The sequence below is a fragment of the Eumetopias jubatus genome, unplaced genomic scaffold (assembly GCF_037043125.1).
Source record: "Eumetopias jubatus isolate StellerSeaLion01/CBP00866 unplaced genomic scaffold, mEumJub1_p1.0 scaffold_10, whole genome shotgun sequence".
Classification (NCBI taxonomy): Eukaryota; Metazoa; Chordata; class Mammalia; order Carnivora; family Otariidae; genus Eumetopias; species Eumetopias jubatus.
Window position 1 is genome coordinate 70141687 of NW_028274816.1, and position 19119 is coordinate 70160805.

Below are 19119 nucleotides of genomic sequence, written 5' to 3' on the forward strand. Positions count from 1 at the left end.
TCAAAAGTTGTACATGGATTTTCAGCTGTGTGCAGGGTCAGCACCCCTAATCCCCATGTTGTTCGGGAGTGAATGTACTCTTAAATTGTTGCCTATTAACAGTTGATGTTCCAGAGATGCATCAACTGTTTTATTTCTGCTCTCCTCCTGCATGCTGTTCCAATGCTGGAGGAATATTATTCTCAGTTCATGATAGTCATCATGGAAGAAACTGTGTGATCTTAAATCTCTTGGTAGTATGTGGATAATCTTCGGTAGTGTAAAGATTAACAGATGTCTACAGCAAACTGAGAACGGGACACCTAAAGCTCTTGCTCTTGGAATGCTATCGTGTATTAGTTAGTAAAATCATTTCCTTTGGCTAAACAGGTGCTCAGAATTGAGTTAGTGTAGCACAAACTGAGGAGTGCTACCTTGGGTGTGTGCAAAGACCCTCTTTTGAGTTGTTTTTACTGATTTTCATCGTGCATCTCCCTTCCCAGCACCTCTCCATAAGCAGCCAATCTGGTGTTTTTAAATGCCCGTTCGGTCTACCTTTTATGTGTTATGTAGACATAGGTGAAGCCTTGAAACTTGCGGAGTATTTTTTTCTATAGTGTCTTTAATTAAAATGATACTGTACTTAAGTAAATAAAGGGCTGGATGGATGGAGCCAACAGATGGATTTAAAAAACAAAACAAAACAAAACCAGCCTCTTTCCAGACTTCCGATAGCCAAGAAATGTACAATTCAATTTTTCTTTCATATCGTGAAACATAAAATGAAATGTATCATTGATATGACTGATTTGGTTGTTTCTCTTGAGTCTCCCTGGATAGACCTAGACTTTTGCTTTTCTAATCTAGTTATTTATTTCATATATACTTGAGGGTTCTAAACATTAGCATCTTCTCTTTACTCTGTGCTCTTCTTTCTAACCAGCGTGGAAAGAAGAGACCCGCTGGCTGCCTTGGCCCGGGAATATGGCGGTTCCAAGCGCAATGCTCTCCTGAAATGGTGCCAGAAGAAAACAGAAGGCTACGCGGTAAGTGACAGCGTCGGCCAACCTCCAGCCAGCCCTGGGCAGCAGCAGTCCTATGCCCGTATTGGTCCTGTGCATGCATACGCTTGGCGTATAATTGTTGTCCTTCCGTTCTCCTAGGGAGGGCTGCCAGTGGTAGTAGAGTTTGCTGTGGTGCCCAGACAGAGGCAAGTAGGACTGAAAGCCAGTCCACCCAACAAACCATGGACCTCAGTGCAGGTCTGCGTCTCCTGCAGGAAGGGCCAGCTTTTTCTTTGCTCAGAGGAGCTATGAACTCCGCAAGCATTGCACCCAGCAGGCTGCTTCAGTCCAGGGAAGGCAGCTTTTGCCAAACCACCTTCCCGAAGAGGGTGCCTTTCCCTAATTGACACAAAGGCCCCACTTAGGTGGCCCTTCAGAAGTTTTCTGTTACTTTGGGGCTGTTTGCATTTAAAGTTTCAGTTTATCAGGACAGTATTTGTCTTCTGGGAAGGTTACACGAGGAAGTAGTACTTGATAGAAGTGTAAGCTTTGTTATATGAAGTATCATCTAGAAAGATAAAAATTCATCAAATATAAATTATAGTTTTATGGATTGTTATGAAGTGAAAACCCAGGCCGTCACTACTCCCATCCAGAAATAGAGCATTGTCAATTTCCCCAAACCTTCCGTGTGACTTTTTGATCCTACCCCCTTCCCACTCCCAAAGACAACTGTTGTCCTCAGTTCTTTTCCTCAAAAAGCAGGCATCCCTGAATGCTCTATTAGTTTTGCCTGTACTGGAACTTTCCATAAATGCAATCAAAAACTGTCCTGTCTGCATCCAGCTTTCTCCTATGGTGTGAAGTTATCAAGGCTTATCCAGTTCGTTCATTTTCTAACCCCTTTGGAACCTATTATGTGATCACACCCATTGCCTGTTTACCCCTTCCATTCTTGCTGGACAGATGAGTTATTTCCTGGCCGGGGCTGTCGTGACGTGGTGCTGGTACGTTTTTGTGCGTGTCTCTCAGAACACAGGTGCGCTCATTCTTTCTGGATCCACACCTAGAAATGGAATTACTGGGCCATCGGGTGTGCCTATATCCAGGCATGGTAGATAGTGCCAAACAGATTTCTGAAACAGTTGTACAGTTTGCCTCCCCCCAGCAAGTGAGGAGAGATCGTTTCTCTGCATTTTCACTGATAGCACCAGTCTTGGGATACGTGTGTAGAGGTATCTCACTGTGGTTGGGATCTGCACTTTCCTGCTGCCTGATGAGGCTGAGAACTTTTCCACAGGCTAACTGGACATCTGGGTAATCTCTTTGGGGATGTGCCCACCCTGTCTCTTGCCCATCTTAAAATCAGATTGTCTGTCTTTCCCCTCTTGCTTTCAGGAGCTCTTGGTATGTTCTGGGTACCCGTCCTTTGTCAGATAGATGTATTGCAAATATCTGCTCCCAGGGTGGCTTGAATTTTTGCTTTTTTGTTGAACAGAGTCTTTCATTTTAATGAAGTCTCATTTATCCGTCTTTTCCCAGTGGTTAGTGCTTTTTGCGTCCTGTTTCAGAAATCTTTGTCTGCTCCAAGGACACAAAAATGTTCTCCGGTGTTTTCTTCTGTAAGGTGGATTGTGTTCCCTTTCCCATTAAATAGCCACCCTCTTTAAAATTGCCATCTCCAGCGTGCCTGACTGGCTCAGTTGGGGGAGCATGTGACTCTTGATCATGGGGTCATGAGTTCGAGCCCCACTCTGGGTGCAGAGATTACTTACGTAAGTAAGTAAATAAATAAATAAATTTTAAATACTAAAAATAAAATAAAATTGCCATCTCCTCCCTTCTCGCCACTCAGACCCTGCTTTCCCATACGTTTACCCTACTTTTCTAAAGATTCTGAAGATTCTGGCACCCCAGCACTCCTTCCCCAACCTTAAGCTTTGAGGGGGGCGGGGACAGAGAAAGAAAGAACCGAGCAACAGCCAGGAGCAGCCCTGATACTTGAGCAGCAGCAGAGCTGGGATTGTCTTCGTAATAGCAGGAGTCAAGGGTCTTAAAATCAGATTCTACCCAAGAATAGAAGTGTTTTTTTGTCTTTGACATTACCTTTTTTTTTCCCCGGTTCCTGCTAAAAAAGAAAAAAAATTAGTCGGGTTAATGGCCCTTATAAGAGAGACTCCCAGAGGACGAGCTTTGTTTCTGATGCATTGTTTTCTCCTTTAGCTGCTCTGTGCGCTCCCCGCTTCAGCCCACTCTGAGGGTCGAAACCATCCCATAAAGGCAAGCCACCCCAACAAGGGCATCCCTCGGCATGTCAGCCACGCTGCTGAGGAAATGGAAAACCTTAAGGAGTGGGAGAGAGAAAGCTGATTCCAGGAGGCTCTAGGGTAAGGGGCAGAAAACTGAAGCTCAAAAAGGCCAGGAATAAGGTCTTGGCCATGGCTTGAGCCACACGTGGTCACAGACACTTGACTGAGCTGTCATTTCCCCACCTTACAGAAATGGATCAAGGGAAGTGCAAGGTGGACAGGAAAAGACAATTAAAATTTCCAGAAGGAATTGGCCCTTTGGCATGTAGTGTTATTATAATTAGATTGCACGGAGGGATTATACAATCAGCTATTTCCCATCATCAGAGTGAGAATTATATTTCCTGCTGCAGTGAGTTTTTGTTTTGTTTTGTTTTGTTTTGTTTTTTTTTAAAGATTTTATTTATTTGAGAGAGAGAGAACGAGAGATAGAGAGCATGAGAGGGAAGAGGGTCAGAGGGAGAAGCAGACTCCCTGCTGAGCAGGGAGCCCGATGTGGGACTCGATCCCGGGACTCCAGGATCATGACCCGAGCCGAAGGCAGTCGCTTAACCAACTGAGCCACCCAGGCGCCCCTGTTTTGTTTTGTTTTGTGAACATCTTGAACTAGTTTTCAAAGCATTTTACGCTTGATGAAACCCAAAACTCATTCTGCCTGAAGAGTATTTTTCATTCGTTGTTAAATCTCTGTAAATTTAGAGGGAAACATAAATCATATGTGTCTAATTTATTTACTCCTCACAAAATATCCTCTGTCTAGACCTGTTTGTCTGAGACGCCTCCTAAGCCTTCTGAAGCTTGTTCTCTCCGACTCAGGAAGCCAAAAATAAATTGTAGAAAACTCAGACAGCTCAGTTAAAAAAAAAAAAAAAAAAAAAAGCCAGTAATCATGTGCATTTTCACTTGAAAGAACTTTCTTTTTAGCTCACCAAAGTATAGCATGATAGGTTCTGTCAAAACTCTCCATATATTAATTCAGTGAATTTTTATGGAGGGGCCTGTTTGGTGCCACGTTATACTTTAGGTTCTGGGAAATCAGGAGCGAACGAAGCAGGCAGAATCTCTGGTCTCGTGGAGCTTCCATCTTCACGGGGACTGACGATTCAAATTAAAAAGTAAAATACATACTATATTAGAGTGTACTGTGGAGAAAAGTCGGGGTAGGAGGCTTAGGAGTGCTGGGTGTCTGAACACCACTGTCATACGAAGGTCAGGGAGGTGACATTTGAGCAGTGGCTCACCTTCCCTGGGGAAGGGAAAGAAGACTTGCATCTTTTCATCAAGGTTTATCCCATGCCAGGTACTAAGCTTGGAAGGTCGGAATGAGGACATCATCACTTTAGCAACTGCGTCAGTTGGAATTTAAGTATCATGGGGTGGCAGCTCTGAAAAGTTAGAACAGTGGGTCACACCCACTGCTGAGCCCCAGGTTGAGCTTTGGGCATGTTGAGGTAGCCCCAGGACTGAGATCCAGGAACACGAACACACACTCCAGCGTGAGGCCCGCACTGGGCTTGAAGTGGCTCTCAGCAAGGAGACCTTTCTAGACATTCTACTGAACTCACATTTCCTTGGATTTTTTTTTTTTTTTAAAGTCAGGCTTCCAGGAAGGCCTTGCAAATTACTCTCAAGTCTGCAGGCTGCCTATTAACTATATCCCGAGCCAAGGTTAGATCAGACCCATGGAACCCTACATATCTCCCTTTTTTAATCTGCTTTTAATTCCTTCTTTGGGGTTATGACAGAAATTTGCATCTCTCATGTAAATACCAGAAAGGGTTCTCAAGGGGGTCAGGAGACAAGATGGTGGATGTGATAGGCAGAATTCTAAGAAAGACCCCCAGTAACCCTCACCCTTAAATAATCTCCTCCTTATCTATGGCAAAAGGGAGATGATCTGGGTAGACCTAACACATGAAGGCTTTAAAAGCCGGAGTTTCCTCTGAAGCATCATAAGGACTCAGTGCACCACTGGTGGCCTTGAAGATGAAGGGGGCCCATCAGGAGCCAAGAGAGGTCCCTGGCTGATAGCCAGCAAGGAAACCAGGACTTTCTAACACTAAGGCTTTGGGAGTGCTGAAGTCCTACCAATACCCAGAAAACACTATGGGGGCACCCCGCAGTTGTGAAGTCAACCAGTTTGGCAATGGGGTGTCCTCTGTCATTTCTCTCCCTGTCCTGAGGCCCTCAGACCTCAGCGAGGCTAAGGATGATCAGTGTGCTTGGCCTTCTGCCCTCCCTTCACTGAGGGACCTGGCCTGGGACGCACTCTGATGAGTGGGTGGAATTCAGCTGTAAATCTCTGCAGAGTCCTTGTCCCTCCCAAGAAGGGTGATGAGGCACAGCCACCCCACATGTCAGCAGGTGGCCCCTTGGCTGTGTTTCTAGGGCCCTGCCGTGCCCTGGCCAGTGTGGTCAACACCGGTGATTTATTTGGTGGAGGGCATAGGTAGGGATTGCCTACATCTCACCTACCTCTCCAAAGCTAGAATCCCTAACTTTTAGCATGTTTTAACTGGCTGAGTTTTAAGGTTTTAATAGCCTCAGACTTCAAGTGTCAAAGCATTAGAGTAGTGTTATAGTAACAAGAAATATGTAAAGTGATATTTAAGTTCCCTCCTATAGGACATATAATTTGAAAACAGTTTGGCTAGAAATGGCCAATTATTTGTATTGCTTTCGAAGTCACTGGTATAGTTTTCTTTTGCTGTGTAACGAAGTCCCAGGCTCAGTGACTTAAAACACCTGTTCGTGGGCTCACAGTTCTTAGAGGTCAGAAGTCCAGCACGATATAGCTTGAAATCTGGTGTCAGCTGAGCCATGTTCTCACCTTGGAGGCTCTGGGGAAGAATCCACCGGTGTCTTTCAGGCTGGTGACAGGTTCCCTGTGGCTGTAAGACGGAGGCCCCCGTTTTCTCGTCAGGTGTCAGCCAGGGTCACGCCCAGCAACTGGAGGCTGCTCAGGTTCTTTCCGTGTGGCCCCCTCCATCTTCAGTCACCAGTGGCCATCACATCCCGCTCATGTTGATGCTTTGGCTCTCTGACTTCTGCCTCCAGGTTGAGAAAATTCTGCTTTAAATAAGGCCTCAGGGCGCCTGGGTGGCTCAGTTGGTTAAGTGGCTGCCTTCATCTCAGGTCATGATCTCAGAATCCTGAGATGGAGCCCCACAGCAGGCTCCCTGCTCAGTGGGGAGCCTGGTTCTCTCTCTGCCTTCCGCTGCCCTCGCTTGTGCTCTCTCTTTCTCTCAAATAAAATCCTTAAAAAAATTTTTTTAAATAAATAAATAAAGCCTCATGTGATGAGGTTAGGCCCACCCAGAGACTCTCCCTGTTTTAGGGCCAGGTCATTAGCAAGCTTAATTCCATCTGTCAGATCCTTTTGCCACATGACATAACGTGATCAAGGGATCAAGGAAGACACACCAGGGAGTAGAGAGCATGGGGGTGTCTTAGAATGTTGCTGCCCAGGGATCATTTTCAAGGCTGCCTGCACATCGCAATGACTTAGAGGTCAGAAGTCTGGCGTGATGTAGCTTGAGATCAGGTGTCAGTTGAGCCATCTCAGGAATTGCAATCTCCCGAGCAGGGATCCTGGGCCTCAGTCCTGCTGATGTGCAGGCAGCCTTGAGAACCTCGGATCTAAAAGTCTCGCCTCCATCGAAGAAAACCCTTTCGGTTCTGGATCTCAACTTGCCAAAAGCCTGTGTGTTGTAAAAAATTAGAAGCACCAACAGACGTGAACCATGGGAACACTAATGTCTTGAAGAAGACGTCATTGGTTTATCATCCAGGAATAATAAGTAATCCGACCCTGAAGAAGAAACTATGGGATTCTCTCTGTTACCTTGTGATCCCAGCCACCCCACTCTTTTAGTTTTCTGTTGCTATGATTTAGTACGTTAGTGGCCAAAACGACACCCATTTATTATTAGCTCACCACTTTGTGGGTCAGAAGCCCTGGTGAGCTCAGCTGGGCTCTTCCCTGGAGGCCCTGGGCCAGAACCAGCTTCCCTAAGCTTCAAGTTCACTCAGGGTGTTGGCAGAACTCATCCTTTTGAATTTGCTCTGGGACCTTGACCGAATCACCGGTGTTGACCACAGTGACCAGGGCACGGCAGGGCCCTAGGAACACAGCCAAGGGGCCACCTGCTGACATGTGGGGTGGCTGTGCCTCATCACCCTTCTTGGGAGGGACAAGGACTCTGCAGAGATTTACAGCTGAATTCCACCCACTCATCAGAGTGCGTCCCAGGCCAGGTCCCTCAGCGAAGAGAGGGCAGAAGGCCAAGCACACTGATCATCCTTAGCCTCGCTGAGGTCTGCGGGCTTCAGGACGGGAAGGGAAACGACAGAGGATACCCCAGCGCAAAACTGGTTGACTTCACAACTGCGGGGCGCCCCCCATAGTGTTTTCTGGTTATTGGTAGGACTTCAGCACTCCCAAAGCCTTAGCACTAGAAAGTTCCCCTTGGCCCACAGACACTATGGAGAACAAGTTTCATGGTTGGGTTTGGATTTGCCAGAGGCATTGCTATTTCAAACTCTACAAGACCTAACGATTCTGAAATTTTCTGACAAATGAGAAAAATCCACACCACACATATGTAAAGAGAGAGAGTGAGCGAGCAGTGGGTTATGTATCTCAAGTCTGTCGAGTTCATTTCTTGCTTAAGTGAACCTCCATTTTCTGATAACATATTCTGTATGTTGATAAGTATCTTGTAACCTCTCTCAAAAGCTTTGTTGCCAAAGTATGCTTCTTAGTAAAAGGCTTTAATTCCTGAGAGATTAAACCAGAAGCTTTTGGTGAATAGTTGAATAGCCGAGGGAGCTCCTTCCTCCTTCTCAGGAAACTGAATGAAATAACATTTGACAGTAACAGGAGCTCCATGGGTTTAAACTCAAATAAGACCTTTGCCCAGATTTCTAGTGTTTTTCTTCACAACGCTTCTCTATCCACTGGCATATAAATATCCTCTAGTTATCTCTTCCTTATGTTTACTAAGGTAATTTAAGTAAGACAGTTCAGTAAGAAAATCTAGTTGTCAGCAACACTGTTTTTTCCCAAATCATCCCATCACATAGCGTTGTGATTCACATTTTATCTTTTAATTTTAACTGAAGCTGGATCAAAGTTGGAGGGGCTTCTCATTTTACTTCACAAGCCCTGAGACCGCAGGAGCAAGGTGACAAGCACTGAGGACCTTAGGAGCCGGGTGGCATCAGGCTGAGGAGCCGTGTGGCGTCAGGATGAGGAGCCGTGTGGCGTCAGGCTGAGGAGCGGTGTGGCGTCAGGCTGAGGAGGCTGAGGAGCCGTGTGGCGTCAGGCTGAGGAGCCGTGTGGCGTCAGGCTGAGGAGCGGTGTGGCGTCAGGCTGAGGAGGCTGAGGAGCCGTGTGGCGTCAGGCTGAGGAGCCGTGTGGCGTCAGGCTGAGGAGCGGTGTGGCGTCAGGCTGAGGAGCGGTGTGGCGTCAGCCTGAGGAGCCGTGTGGCTTCAGGCTGAGGAGCCGTGTGGCGTCAGGCTGAGCCGTGTGGCGTCAGGCCGAGGAGCCGTGTGGCGTCAGCCCGAGGAGCCGTGTGGCGTCAGGCCGAGGAGCGGTGTGGCGTCAGGCTGAGGAGCGGTGTGGCGTCAGGCTGAGGAGGCTGAGGAGCCGTGTGGCGTCAGGCTGAGGAGCCGTGTGGCGTCAGGCTGAGGAGCGGTGTGGCGTCAGGCTGAGGAGCGGTGTGGCGTCAGCCTGAGGAGCCGTGTGGCTTCAGGCTGAGGAGCCGTGTGGCGTCAGGCTGAGCCGTGTGGCGTCAGGCCGAGGAGCCGTGTGGCGTCAGCCCGAGGAGCCGTGTGGCGTCAGGCCGAGGAGCCGTGTGGCGTCAGGCCGAGGAGCGGTGTGGCGTCAGGCCGAGGAGCCGTGTGGCGTCAGGCCGAGGAGTTGTGTGGCGTCAGGCTGAGGAGGCTGAGGAGCCGTCTGGCGTCAGGCTGAGGAGTCGTGTGGCGTCAGCCTGAGGAGCGGTGTGGCGTCAGGCTGAGGAGCCGTGTGGAGTCAGCCCGAGGAGCCGTGTGGCGTCAGCCCGAGGAGCCGTGTGGCGTCAGGCTGAGGAGGCTGAGGAGCCATGTGGCGTCAGCCCAAGGAGCCGTGTGGCGTCAGGCCGAGGAGCGGTGTCGCGTCAGCCTGAGGAGCCGTGTGGCGTCAGGCCGAGGAGCCGTGTGGCGTCAGGCCGAGGAGCCGTGTGGCATACAGGAGAAGGCTCCTGGCAGTTTCTGGGAGAACATCGTGGGACACCTCCAACGGTGACCAGGACAGTCAGTCGATGAATATTGATCAAGGGATGATCAGACTAGCTTTAGTCCAAGGTTGGGGTGTGGGGGTCACCAAACTGAGTTTTATAAAAACGTGCATATTCTCAGCAAATATTCTCAGCAAAAACACCTGCTGGATACTGTGCTCAGCAACCAGGCCTAGACAGACAGCAAAGTGGGCAGCCGACAAAGAAAGAGAAAAGAAGGGCCAGGGGAACAAGGACTGCGCAGAGCAGCAGTGCAGGGTGACCGGGGGCAGCCTCGGTCGGGAAGGGCTGCCCGAGGATGATGGGTCCCCTCAGCCCAGAATGACAGGAAGAGCCAGCTCCGTTGAGATGAGGTAGAAGGAATGCCAGGCAGAGGGAGCCGTGAGCGCAAGAGGTTGTTGGGGCAGAAGGAGGGACGGAAGGCAGGCTGGGCATGACGGTGGGCAAGGTACAGGGTGGGTCGGGACCAGACTGGAGAATAGATCATGGGTTCATTCCCAGTGGAAAAGGGGCTCAAGGCTTCTGGGCGGGAGTTTAAGTGCGAAAGGAGGGGTGGTAGCTTGGCCTTTGCCGTGCCCCAGAGGAGAGTAGCTGGTGACACCTAAAGTCATGCACCCCTTTGCCCTGGGTGTTCCCTTGCATCCCTGCCAGGTCTCTAAGGGCGTTAGTGATCATCTTGTCTTCCTGGAGCTTTGAATACCTTCCCTTCATGGCTGCAGGGCCTTGAGCTCAATGTGGCGAACTCCATGTAAATTAAAAAAAAAATTTTAAGCGCTTAACTATGCATGATAGTTATAAAGAGCCAAAAAAATTTTTTTTAATTTTTTTTAGAGCGAGTGAGGGGGAGGGGCAGAGTGAAAGAAAGAATCTTATTTTTTTTAAGTTTTTATTATTTTTTTTATGAGAGAGAGAGAGCATGATCAGGGGGAGGGGCAGAGGGGGAAGCAGACTCCCCGCTGAGCAGGGAGCCCGATGTGGGACTCGATCCCAGGACTCCAAGATCATGACCTGAACTGAAGGCAGATGCTTAACCGACTGAGCCATCCAGGCGCCCCAAATAGCCAAAAAGTATTAATTTATTATTTTAATAATTATTAATCATTTAAAATTATTTTTAAAATTTTAAGCAAAGTGTTCATTCTCACTTGTAATCAAAGAAATACAAATAAAAGGAGGAGATGTCATTTCTTTGCTTACTACATCAGGTTTTTTTTTTAAGTGATGAGCTGGGCAAAATGAGAATCCTGTTCTACCATTGGTGGGAGTGTAGATGAATCCTGCCTTTTGGGAGGGAAATGTAGCAATTGTATCAGGAATGTCAAAATCAGTGTGTCCTTTTTTTTTTTTTTTAAAGATTTTATTTATTTATTCATAAGAGACAGAGAGAGAGAGAGAGACAGGCAGAAGGAGAAGCAGACTCCCCGCTGAGCAGGGAGCCCGATGCGGGACTCGATCCCAGGACCCTGGGATCATGACCTGAGCCGAAGGCAGACGCTTAACGACTGAGCCACCCAGGCGCCCAAAATCAGTGTGTCCTTTAACACAGAAATTATGTTCCTAGTTATTTATTTCAAGGAGATAATTATGACTGTGAAAATATAATTTCAAGCAAGTTTATTATAGTTTTATTTATTTAAAATCATTTTGCAAAAACTGGAAGTGATACAAATTTCCAACAAGATATGAATCAAAGAAATTATGATATAATGTGTGCAATGGAATATTATAAAGCCTTTAAAAATCATGCTTTAGGCAAATATATTTAAAGGCGCTGGAAAAAATGTGCACACTGTAAGTCAAAAGTCAGATTCTAAAACAGTCTGCATAGTATGATTCCAATTCTATAAAAAAATTTATACAAATGTTATACAAATGTTAGCAGCAGTGATTATCTCTAGCTAAATACTGAAATTTATTCATGCTTTCCTGTAGTATTTCATTTTCTACAATGAGCATGTAAATTTTTAACAAAAAAATTATTTTTAAAATTGCATGTTTTAAAAAAAAGATTTTATGTATTTATTTGACAGAGACAGAGAGAGCACGCAGGAGCAGGGGGGAGGGGCAGAGGGAGAGGGCGAAGCTGACTCCCCATGGAGCAGAGAGCCCCACACGGGTCTCAGTCCCAGGCCTTCGAGACCATGCCCTGGGCCAAAGGCAGATGCTTAACCGACTGAGCCACGCAGGTGCCCCTAAAATTGCATCTTTTTTAAAGAAAGAAGCCAGATGCAAAAAATCACATATTCTATGATTCTACGTATACGGATTGTCCAGAGTAGTCAGATTCATAGAGTCAGAAAGCAAATTAGTGGTTGCCAGGGGCTAGGGGCACAGGCTTCCTTTTGGGGCTGATGAAAATGTTCTGGGATTAGATAGTGGTAGTAGTTGCACAATTTTGTGAATGTACTAAAAGCTACTGGATTGTACATTTCAAAAGTTAACTTTATGGTATGTGAATTATATCTCAGTGAAGATAATATTTTTTAAAACAATGGTAGGAAGAGCTTACGTGGGGCATCGGGGAGATGAAAGATATGGGGTAAGTAGAGGGGTAGGAAACTGAAATTTAAATTTTAAATCTTATCAAGTAGAACTTTAAAAAATATAGCTGTGTAACTACCTTGTATATTAAAAACTAATTGAAATAAAACAGTAAAACAGAGAGATGAACAAGGTATTGGTACTCTAGTTTGTTTTTTTTTAAGATTTTTTTATTTATTCAAGACACAGAGATACAGAGAGAGGGAGAGAGCATGAGCAGGCGGGAGAGGCAGAGGGAGAGGGAGAAGCAGGCTCCCCACTGAGCCAAGAGCCCTATGCAGGGCTTGATCCCAGGACCCTGGGCAGACGCTCGAGCATCTGAGCCACCCAGGCACCCCTGTACGCTAATTTTTATCTGGGAGGTGGGATTCACAGGTATTCACTTTATTGTTATGCTTCATAACCCAAATTTATTCTTTGCATCAAACATACATTATGACAGGGGACACCTGGGTGGCTCAGTCAGTTAAGCATCTGCCTTCAGCTCAGGTCATGATCTCAGGGTCCTGGGATTGAGCCCCAAATGGGGCTCCCTGCTCAGCAGGGAGTCTACTTCTCCCTCCCTATGCCTCTTCCCCAGCTTGTGTACACTCTTGTGTTCTCTCTCTCTCTCTCCCCTTCTCCCACTCTCTCTCAAATAAAATCTTTGTTAAAAAAAAAGGAAAGAAAGAAAAAGAAAAATCGCACTTTTCCAAGTGATGTCCTTTCCAATGTCCTTTCCTTGAATTGCACATGCTATAACTCAGAATTTTCTCTTGGCCTAGCCCCGTCTTATTTTTTAAAGACAGTTAAAGTCAACACTTTGTATTCTCAAAGCTTTTGTCATTTGAAATAATAATGATATGGATCTGGTCCTGTAACAGTGGATTTAAGCCGCAACTCAGATCAGTGTTCAGCCAACGATGGCCTAGGGGCCAAATTGAGCCCACCACATGTTCTTATAAGTAAAGTTTTATTGGAACACAGTTACAGTCATCTGTAGACATATTGCCTTAGGTCTTTTGTGCTACAACTGCAGGGTTTGAGTCATTACAGTAGAGCCTTTTTGGCTGTATGACCTACAAACCAAAATTATTTACCATCTGGCCCTTGCCAAATAAAGTTGGCGGACCCCTCCCTGAGATACAGATGTATTCAAGTATCTTCTATTACTCAAATCGTATGTGGTTCTTGCATTTCAGATAGCAAGAAGCAAGTGTTAGGAGAGCGAGAGACTGACTTCAAAACCTATCTTGAGTCTATGCAGTTTCCAGATTTTGTTGCGAAACTTGGGCTAGCAAGGGATAACTGTGGTATCAGGGAGGCACAGACAGACCTCTTTGAACCTGTTTGGAGCTCATGAGCTGGGAGCTATATATTCTTCTCTGTTAGAGAAAAAAAGCAGTCTTTGTGTTGTCCCAAACAAATCTTATTTTGCATCTGGAAAGAACACCCATGTCGCGCGCAACTTCTGTTTTTCTGTTTCTGAGTTCCCACAGACAAGTGCTAGCATATGCTTGACCAATAGCAGGCAGCCTGTGGAATCTCAGGCCATGTGGAGCTCTCTTTGTTGTTTTCTTTCATGAGATGGGTCTCTGGAGGGCCACATGCACAATTCAAAGAATGTTAAGTGCTTTGATTTATTTATTGTCCTTTTCCTGACTTCATTATAAAGATAAATTCTCAACAGAAGATGAATGTCATCATTGGCCTCTATTCTTCCGAGGCCTTTTCTCAGCCCGGGTCTCGGCATCTGCAACTGTGTGTGAGACACAATGATTTGTTGAAGACGTTTTAAACGGCACCAGGCATTGTCTAATAACCTGAGGCAACAGTAGAATCTGTTTGGAAAATAAAGATGAAGGGCCTTATTTCCCAGGTTGTGGGAAATACATTCATACTTTCAACTCCCGGCAATCCATATTTCTAGGGGTTTCAGCTCAGGAGCCAGCATGATGCCTAGACGCTCCCCTTCCTACTCTCAGTTGTGTGTGTCTGCCCAGATAGAGGAAATCGTGAGTAATAAAAATTATTTTCTGAATGAAAGTATCAAAGGGTGTTGCAGAGATCCCCGTGAGGGGGAGCAGATGGGGCGGGACTTGTCTCAACTTCATGGATGGGGATCAAAAGGAAGCAGCTGTGACCCCCCCCCCGCCCCCATTCACTGCTGACTGGTGCCGGGGAGGGCACCCAGCCGAAGCCGGGCCAGTTAGCCTCCCCCCAGGAGTTTGGAACCAGAACTGAGTGCGAGATCACTCTGATGCAGAGCTCCATGCTGTTGGCAGCCATGTTTTTGCCAACGGAACAGGCCTGCCTATAGGCTGCGCCTACAAAGGCTGCTTATGAGGTTGGCCCTTAACTGGTGTCTGGTAACTTGGATTTGGGGAGACTTCGCACCATTCCCAGCACTGATAGGAGAGGCTCAGAAACCACTGTGGTTTCTGCTGAACACCTGCCTTCCTGCTGGTAGTGGCGTTTTGGAATGTGCTAGGCAGAGGGCGCCTACGTGACCAGCCTCCCGCAAAAACCCAGGGTCAAGTCCCAGGTGAGCTTCCTTGGTAAGACAGCACTGCATTCGTGTTGTCACAAGTCATTGCTGGGGAATTAAGTTTACCGGAAGAGGACTCTTGGAGGCTTGCACCTGGTTTCTTCTAGACTTGACCTCATGTGGCTTTTCGCCTTGCTGATTTTGCTTTGTAGGCTTTCACGACCATAAGTCCTTGAATCGCAGTAAATCCGGGAATGCCTGTGTGTGTGGTCACATGCTGAGTGCCGTGACTCCTCCTGCCAGTCTGAGCCTGAGATGCGTGTGGTCCAGGAGACCCCTCCCAGGGCCACCCTGACCAGGAAAGATGAGGAGGAAAGCCTCTATAGGGACAGAAAATGCAGGGGGAGAAGGCCAGGTAATAAAACAAATGGGACACCTTCCTGTCCCCTGATTCCGGGTGCTTGTCAGGGCTCCGTAGCAGCCTCCTTTCGGATATCCTTAGTTTCTGTGAAACAATAAAATCCTTAGAACAGATTTCCGCTTTTCTTCAATTAGTTCCTATTGGGTTTTGTGCCTTAAGGATCAAAAGGATCATAACTGATCTTCTCTTTGGGTGTTCTCTGAATCTTTACCCTAAGCATTTGTTCCTTTTATTATTAGAAATAAGTTGTGTTCTTTGGTTTATTCCTTATTTGTATCTTTTCCATTTAAAAAAATCCTGATTCTTGGGGGGGAAATGAAATGTTATATCGTGTACAAACAGTGACATAATTCCTACTCTGTTGCTCACTCCTGCTCTCTAAAAGTATCATTTTTAATAACAGTTTGATATTTTTCTTTAAATCAAGGTGTCTCAGCCTTGGTACTGTTGATATGTGAGGCCAGACAGTTCTTTATCATGGGGCTATGCTGTGCATTGTAGGATTTTAGCTGCATCCTTGGTTTCCACCACGAGATGCCATTACACTGTCCCAGTTGAGACAATCAAAAATGTCTCCCGACGTTGACAGATGTCCCCCACCAGGGGAGGGAGGGGAGAGATCACCCCTGGTTAAGAACCACTGCCTTGAATATAATGTACAAATACATGTCTTTAAACTTCACAAAAATAGAATCATACATTGATAGGCAATGTGTTTGCAGTTGGTACATTGTGTTCATCCTTTTGTGAGTACACATACAGCCATTTTATTATTTGTAGCTCCTGCGTGGATTTTCATTGTAGGCATAAGCAATACTTTATCTAGTGGCCTGGTTTTTTTTAAAGATTTTATTTATTTATTTGAGAGAGAGCACAAACAGGGGGAGCAGCAGAGGGAAAGGGAGAAGCAGACTGCTTCTCTGAGCAGGGAGCCCGATGTGGGGCTCGATCTCAGGGCCCCGGGATCATGACCTGAGCCAAAGGCAGATGTGTAACCGGCTGAGCCACCCAGGTGTCCTTCTAGTGGCCTGTTGATGGACCTTCCAGTTGCTTGCCACTTTCCATTGGAATTTCTTCCGCACACTGTGTGGCCACACACACAGGCTGTTTGTTACAGACCTCTGAATCCACTCCAGCTGCTTTAAACAGAAAGGAATTTATTCAGTAAGGGAGACCGCTCACAGAATTGTTAGGAGTATTAAAGAAACATAGGCTAGATGGGGCGCCTGGGTGGCTCAGTCAGTTAAGTGTCTGACTCCTGGTTCCAGCTCAGATCCTGATCTCATAGGGTTATGAGATCAGGCCCCACATTGGGCTCCGTGCTCAGTGGGGAGTCTGCTGGAGATGCTCTCTCTCTGTCTCCCTCTGTCCCTGCCCCCACCTGCTCACATGCTCTCTCTCTAAAATAATAAATAAATAAATCTTTAAAGAGGGAGGGAGGGAGGAAGGAAGGGAAGGAAGGAAGGAAAGGAAGGAAGGAAGGGAAGGAAGGAAGGAAAGGAAGGAAGGAAGGAAAGGAAGGAAGGAAGGAAGGAAAGGAAGGAAGGAAGGAAGGAAAGGAAGGAAGGAAAGGAAGGAAGGAAGGAAGGAAGGAAGGAAAGGAAGGAAGGAAGGAAGGAAGGGAAGGAAGGAAGGAAAGGAAGGAAGGAAAGGAAGGAAGGAAGGAAAGGAAGGAAGGAAGGAAGGAAGGAGGGAAGGAAGGAGGGAAGGAAGGAAGGAAAGGAAGGAAGGAAGGAAGGAAGGGAAGGAAGGAAGGAAAGGAAGGAAAGGAAGGAAGGAGGGAAGGAAGGAAGGAAGGAAGGGAAGGAAGGAAAGGAAGGAGGGAAGGAAGGAGGGAAGGAAGGAAGGAAAGGAAGGAAGGAAGGAAGGAGGGAAGGAAGGAGGGAAGGAAGGGAAGGAAGGAAGGAAGGAAGGGAAGGAAGGAAGGAAGGAAGGAGGGAAGGAAGGAGGGAAGGAAGGAAGGAAGGGAAGGAAGGAAGGAAGGAAGGAGGGAAGGAAGGAAGGGAAGGAAGGAAGGAAAGGAAGGAAGGAAGGAAGGAAGGAAGGGAAGGAAAGGAAGGAAGGAAGGAAAGGAAGGGAAGGAAGGAAGGAAGGAAAGGAGGGAGGGAAGGAAGGAGGGAAGGAGGGAAGGAAGGAAGGGAAGGAAGGAAGGAAGGAAAGGAAGGAAGGAAGGAAGGAAGGAGGGAAGGAAGGAAGGAAGGAAGGAAGGGAAGGAAGGAAGGAAGGAAGGAAGGAAGGAAGGAAGGAAGGAAGGAAGGAAGGAAGGAAGGACTCCCAACGTCTACATATCAGAACTGGCCTGCCAAGGAGGCGGCCTTTGTGATCAGGAAGATGCACAATTGGGAACCTGCTACCAGAGTTGCCAGCTCCAGAATCAAAGCACCTCTCCTGTAGGCTGGACCAGCAAAGTGGATGCCCCAACCATGCCTCTTCCTCCAGGTGACCCAGTTCTGAGTCCATTGCGTGCAAGGGCCTGTGACTGACAGATCCTAAATCACGTCCCGAACACGAACTGCAAGGCTGTCACGGAAATGGCACTTCTCAACTTTCTAGCTCCTAGAGGGGGTTAGAAGATGGTTGATTAAAGCAATCCACAACATCTGTCTTAACACCCACCCTTAGAAATAGTACCATGAGGGCATCAGAGAAATGGGGGACTAAAGAAATCCATGACTCCCTCCCTCTACAAAAGCAACAAGTAAGGTGGCAAAAACCGTCAGAACCAGCCTTTTCATAACCCTGGAATCTAGTCAAAAACTTGTGACAAGCAGCAGAACACATAACGAAGCAGGGGAGAAGCTACAGAATTTCTGTGAGAGATCTCTGTGCCATCTTAACTCCTCCCCCATACCATCCTCAGCTTCCCAGCTCAGCAATAGCCTTATAGATGGCAGCCAGCATTCCTCACGTGACTTGCTAGCAGTACCACAGCCCTTGTTCTTGGGGACCTGTGGGGGTGTGTTTTGACCTGTCTGATGATTCCCTAAAGGATCGGCTCAAGGACTTGCCTTTGTTTTGCTGACATAGGGACTTCCCCTGGGGAAGAGGTGGCTTCTCAGGCAGCATTTTTCAAGAGCACTTAAAAATCACATGTATTGGGGTGCCCGGGTGGCTCAGTCGGTTGGGCATCTGCCTTTGGCTCAGGTCATGATCTCGGGGTCCTGGGATGAAGTCCCGCAGCGGGCTCCCTGCTCAGCAGAGAGCCTGCTTCTCCCTCTCCCTCTGCCCCCCCCCACCACTCATGCTTTCTCTCTCTCTCTCAAAATAAATAAAATCTTTAAAAAATAATAATACTCAAAACGCCAGTTTTCAACAAAAAAAATTACAGCTATGCAGAGAAACAAGAAAGTTTCGCCCATCCATAAGAAAAAAAAAATAGGAACTGTCCCTAAGGAGGCCCAGACACTGGGCCTACTGGATGAAGACTTGAAACTGTCTTAAATGTGCCCAGAACACTCAAAAATAAGACTGTCAACACAGAGATGGAAAATGTAAAAAAGGGACCAAACAGAAGTTCTGGAGCCAAAAAGTACTATAACCGAAATGAAAAATGTGACAAGTCAGGTCACAGATGTGACCGCCGACACTGCGGGTGGGAATGTGAAGCAATGTGGAAAAGGGTTCGGCCTCCTTAATAAGTCAAACATAGATTCACCATATGAAGTATCAACCCCATCCTGCGTACATACGCAGAAGCATTGAAAATAAGTGTTGAAACCTAAATGTTCACGGCGGCTCCATCATGGTGGCCAAAAGGTGGAAAGAGCTGTAGTGCACAATCTCTGGATGGATGAATGGATAAAGAAAATGTGTATGTCCATACAGTGGACTATTAGCCAGCCGAAAAGTGGAATGAAGGGCTGCAACACACATGTACGCTGAAAACATTGTATTAAGTGAAAGAAGGCAGATGCAAAATGTTACATCTTTATGTGATTCCATTTATACGAAATACTCAGAACAGGAAAATCCACAGAAACAGAAAAGGTTAATGTTTGCCAGGGGCTGGCGGTCAGGGGGTATAGGGAGTGACTACTTAGCAGGTATGGGATTTCCTGTTAGTGTGATGGGAATGCAACAGCTGCCAAACGTGGTGAATGTTCTAGAAGCCACTAAACTG

At 46.9% G+C, this 19119-nt stretch overlaps 1 protein-coding gene across 3 annotated transcripts in view; it reads left to right on the forward strand.

The window, feature by feature from the left end:
- SPECC1 (sperm antigen with calponin homology and coiled-coil domains 1) overlaps positions 1-19119 on the forward strand; it is a 272584-nt gene that overhangs the window by 205827 nt on the left and 47638 nt on the right. For all 3 annotated transcript variants that reach the window (XM_028089512.2, XM_088027946.1, XM_028089511.2), the window contains exon 12: positions 923-1025. In XM_028089512.2, the coding sequence (XP_027945313.1) occupies positions 923-1025 (103 nt within the window). The remainder of the gene's footprint in view (positions 1-922; positions 1026-19119) is intronic.